Source organism: Alligator sinensis, unplaced genomic scaffold (genome assembly GCF_000455745.1).
Source record: "Alligator sinensis unplaced genomic scaffold, ASM45574v1 scaffold609_2, whole genome shotgun sequence".
NCBI classification, from domain to species: domain Eukaryota; kingdom Metazoa; phylum Chordata; order Crocodylia; family Alligatoridae; genus Alligator; species Alligator sinensis.
In genome coordinates this window covers 2025180-2030293 of record NW_005842090.1, presented here as the reverse complement: position 1 = coordinate 2030293, position 5114 = coordinate 2025180, and the positions used below count along the sequence as shown (strand labels likewise).

Here is a 5114-nt window from a genome sequence, read left to right as displayed (position 1 = left end):
AAAATCAGGCAATAGATATGACTCGGGCCCCACCCAGGGTTGGGTCCAGAGCCTGAACTGCAGCAGCTGCCCACCCCTTACTCATAATCATTTCATATTCAGTTCCAAGATGAGGGACTTTTCTCTCCACCCCCATGTTAAATGAGGGGAGAATACTTTATCTTAGAATCGAGTAAATACAGTTCTCTTCTTTCTTACCTATGTGGAATGTGTAAGAGTGGCTCTGCACCAGTGGGACCAATCTCTTTTGTACGTTCCTCCCAACCCTTTGTAGGTTTGTACAATCTGGATGGGTCTCTGGTTACGTGAACTTCAACCTTTCAACAGTATATTTAAAAAAAAAAAAAAAGTAGTCAGTACCTTTTCATTAGCTAGATCTCTAGCATAAAAGCAGTGCATGTTTGATAATCCTTAGAAGACATGCAGCAAGTGTTATTAGTGAAGAGAGACTTTGACCTCAGAGACCACATGTAGCTCAATGCAATACTGAAGCATTTACTCTATGTGGTTACAAAAGGGAAGTGACTGCTTAAGTGGTTTTATCTGCGCACTAAAAACAAAAAAACAAACAAACAAAAAAACCGAGAGAGTCTTGCATATAGGTCTTCTGTAAATTCTCAAAATGATTCAGCATGAACATCAGCTACCAAGTGGTCAGCATCTTTTAGAATGAATGTAATCAAACAACTCTAGACAGGCATATATTTGATTTGTTTTTGCTGATATTTTGCCATCTTTATATGCTTTTAACATACTATTACAAATCTCTCTCAAATGAAAAATTAACTCTCTCTCCTTTGTTAACAAAACATTTGTTGTATTCTCCTTGTTATAAAAAAAACCTGATTTTTCATAGCATTAGGGATGGGGAGGATTAACAAACAAAACAATCAATGGTAGTTATAATAAATCAATTCAATGAGAGAGGGAGAACGCAAGCAAGGCAACAGATAAAAAGCTCTTTAAAATATATATTTTGAGCACAAGAATATTTCTCAGACTAACAAAAAGGTTCAATCAAATAATCCTATACATATGTCTGTTACCTTCTCTCTTAATTTTGCTAATGTTTTTTCTTTTTCTAGTTTTTCCTCTTCTTTAACTTGCTTTTCTAGCATCTTGAGCTCAAGTTTATGCAGATCCTGAAAAATATATTCTGGATGAAATGTGTATCAAGTACTTTTTGTAATATAAAACAAATAGTGTTAAAGCACCAATGGCATTTTTAAACTTTATTTAGTAATGAATCTAGCTTATGGAATAACAGATCCAACATTAAAAGGCACATCCAATCCCTCCAAATTTACACAAAGACAGACACTAATCTCCCACCAACAGTGCTACCACAGCTAAAAATCAGTGTCTATGGAAGTCTTGCGCTCCTTTCCCCTTCCCAATCCCCAACAGCTCCCCAGTGCCTCCGCTGAAGTAAAGCTTTTGTGTTTCTTCATTGTTAATACAATAATTCACCCCCTCCTCTGCCCCAGAACTCTGCACAATATAAATCCCACTATCCTCCATTAAACTTCTACCCCCAAATCTAAAATCCATTCCAAATTCATTCCCAAGTGTTATCTCATAAAAACTTGCACCTCAATATTCAAAAACGTTCCTCAAGTTTTCTGGTTTGGAAGTATTTTTTTTTTTTTTTTTTTTTTTTTTTTTTTTTTAAGCAAATTCCAGAAATTCTCACCCAAATTGCCAAATAAGAAACTTTCTGCTTCCTACCCTGTAGAACCCTGACTTGATAGGACAGTTTTTCCATTACTAAAACTTCCCAAACTTTTTTACGCCAGTCTGTGATTTTAGCAGTTACGTACCTTCTAGTGTTGCCTTTACAACTGTAATTCTTGCAGCCACCAGAAGACAAAAGTGATCAATGCCTTATGACATTTATATGTTGTTGAAACTCAGGAAGGTTCAATAGGAACATTAAGGGGTTATCTGATAGCTGGCATCCTGTTATTTCCCCTCGCTGTCTCTCCAACGTTCTTCCAGAACAGTTTAATTTTGGGATATTATCCACTACATGTGGTAGAATCCCCCCAAACTGACCACACTTCCTCCAACGTTTGTCTGTTCCTATATCATAAATGCATTTAATTTTTTGAAGTGGGGTCAGATATCATCAATATAGGATTTTATAATAATTTTCTTTTATTATTGTGCAGATGGATGTATAAGAACCATTGTTCCAGACAGTACTAATTTCCTCCCATTCTTCAGTACTAATTTCTGATCTAATGGGATTAGCCTACTTCACAGTGTCACAACCCAAAGTTGTGGTTTTTTGTTTGTGTGCGCTTCGGCACCGCTAAATTATGTCCCCGCCAAATTGCAGCTCCTTTGCACGGTAGAGTTTTCTGCTGCAATAGGAGAACCCGCGTGCAGAACAGTATTTCCCACCAGTTTGTAGCCTTCTTTGCATGGTGCATTTCTTTTGCATCATAGTGATGCATGGTGCAAAGGAGTTCCTGCCATTTGTATTTAGATTCGCGCCACATTACTGGCCGATCCTAAATTATGCACACGTGGTGGCTAGCAATTGGCTTGCTAGCCGTATAAAGAGCTTGGGAGGTTTCTGCCCAAGTTGGGGGGGGAGAGAAAGAGAGAAATTGGAGTTTGGGAGAAAGAGCGCGGAGCACCACCCCCCCCGGGGCCAAACCGCCCTTTAGCCTCTCCCCGTCACCGAGCGCGATCCTAGACATATCCCTTTCCTTTGAAACTACCGAACCCGTGGAGCTTCAACAACTCCGGGGTCAATTGTCGGAGTCCTCTAGCGAGGACTTAAGCGGAGCTGAGCCTGGAAAAACTGTCCAGCCTACACCACGACCATCTTTGGTGTAAGTAAACAATATTTTAAATCAACCATTATGCGTCTGTAACTAATTCTAGCTCGCCACCAGTTTTCTTTGACCCCGCGTGCCCGGGCTGCTGGCCACAGCCCACGTGCACAGAAACGGGTTCGCATACCGCTCCTAGCCCGCACATGGCCGCATGGATGGGATCGGGAGGAGGCCCGCACACACAGCAATGTCATTTTCATATGATAAAAAAAAACAAAAAAAAAAAACAAAAAAAAAACCAAACAAACAAACAAAAAAAAACCACAAAAAAACAAACAAACAAACAAAAAAAACCCAACTTCAAATGTTTTTCATTCCTAATGTTACAATGCAGAATTAAATTACCCTGGAGAGTTGCTTAACACAAGTTTATCTTCTTCAAACAAACTACTGTAACCTTTGACATTGCATCACTATATAGTCCCTTTATTTAATATCCATTCTTTAAGAAAGAAAAATTGAAGCAAATGACGACAGTGGGAATGCCCTTATTCAGCAGCTTACTTAAGCATATGATAAACTTTTCAGTAGGTACATGGCCTTACTAAAGCCAATGAAACTACTCTTGTGCACATTTCATTTTATGTAAAAGTACTTTGCTGAACTTAGACCTTAAAGAAAAGCAACAGAACATAGTTTAGGATGGTTTAGATAGGGATGACTGTGCCTTGAAGTAGGGGACTGGAAACAATGATTTTGTTAGGTCCATTTGAGCCCTATTTCTCTATAATTTAAACCAGGGCTGTCCAACTTCAGTATGGCCAAGGGCCACATGCTGTGGGGTATCCCCCCCACCCTCTTGCAGCACTGCGCAGCTTCTTCCTCCCAATGCACAGCAGTGGGAGAAATGACCCTCAGGGTCCATGGGTCACATGTTGTTAACTGCTCACAAGCCCACATGGCCTGCAGACCATATGCTGGCTCCTAGCAGGCCACATGCGACCTGTGGATCGCTAGTTGGATGGTCTTAAATTTAGACAAAACAATGAATTATTTTCAAGACACAGACCTACCTTCCAACAGATGTGGCTAGTGATTCTAAAAACAAAACTTAAGACTTATTGATAATCAATTATCTAGTGTCTTACACTTTCTAATACCATATGTAAAAACTAAAATTACTCACTCGCTCTTGAAACTTAGAAATTTCTTCTGCAGCAATTCTCTTCCTCTCTTCCCTTTCTGCCTCCTCTCTCTTCTCCTTTTCAAGCTTCTGGAGCTCCTCCTTTTCCTTCTTCTGTAATGTGTATTCTTCTAACACTAGCTTCAACTGGAACTGGCGCTGGCGCTCTTTTTCCTGTTTCTTCTGCTTCTCTATTTCTTCTTTCAATTTAGATGCTTGCTTCATTGCAAATTCAATTGCTTTATGTTGTTTCCATGCTTCAACTGCTGCTTGTCGCATTTTTCTTTCCTCCTCTGCTTTCTGTTTCTGAACTTCATCATGTTGAAGATGTGCTGTCCTTAGAATTTCCTCTGACTTCTCCTTGTGCTTTAAGATTTCATCTTTTTGTTGTTGCTTCTTCTTTTTCCACTTTTGGATAGACTTCAAGAGAAAAGTAAGAAAAACATTTAATTTTGTTTTATAAAAATCTTACAATTCCCATAACAATCCTATCATTCCTAAAAGAGACACAGAGTGGACAAAAATGTAGTCTAACGGCAAAACTAAAAAGTAGAAATTAATCTCTGACATAGCTCTTTTTCCGCTTCTGCAAATTACTTAACTACTCCATCTTAAATTTTTCACATGTAAATGGAAACAGTTTTTATCTAACTACCACAAGCATGTTTGAGTATTAATATCTAAAATAAGTTGAATATATCCTTGGCTAGCTAACATCAATGTCTTCGTGCCTGGATAAATATTTAAATAAGACTGGAGAAAGCTTCCCAAAGCCACCAAATCCAGTCCCTTGCATTCACAGACTACCATTTAACCCAGAAATTCATAAAACTGTCTACCCCAAACCTTCATGCACAGGATGCAACACAAAAATACCAACAACGCTCTACAACTGCTATATGTAAAAAGCAGGACAGACAAAAGCAATCGACCTCCCTAATTGCCTTAGTTTCTTAAAGTTAGCCCTGCTGAAGTCCAAAACCCTCGCTGTATATTTTTGTGCATCCTGAAATTCAAGTTCAACCGAATCAACTCACAATTGCTTGATCCCACAGACAGATCATCTAATGTCTTCAATAGTGGAAGCCACATACAAGACTTTTTTTGTCCATATTAACACCAGTTTAGCCTCCCCTCCCCATTCC

The 5114-nt window shown here is 38.9% G+C and overlaps 1 protein-coding gene across 3 annotated transcripts in view; it reads right to left on the bottom strand.

The window, feature by feature from the left end:
- The window catches only part of CCDC112 (coiled-coil domain containing 112), a 49619-nt gene that overhangs the window by 20631 nt on the left and 23874 nt on the right, over positions 1-5114 (bottom strand). For all 3 annotated transcript variants that reach the window (XR_003094178.1, XR_003094179.1, XM_006023990.3), the window contains exons 7-9: positions 3973-4389; positions 1047-1142; positions 199-317 (exon numbers count right to left, since the gene is read on the bottom strand). Coding sequence is in view for 1 of the 3 variants with exons in the window: in XM_006023990.3 (XP_006024052.1) it covers positions 199-317; positions 1047-1142; positions 3973-4389 (632 nt within the window). In the remaining 2 variants the exon portion in view is untranslated. The remainder of the gene's footprint in view (positions 1-198; positions 318-1046; positions 1143-3972; positions 4390-5114) is intronic.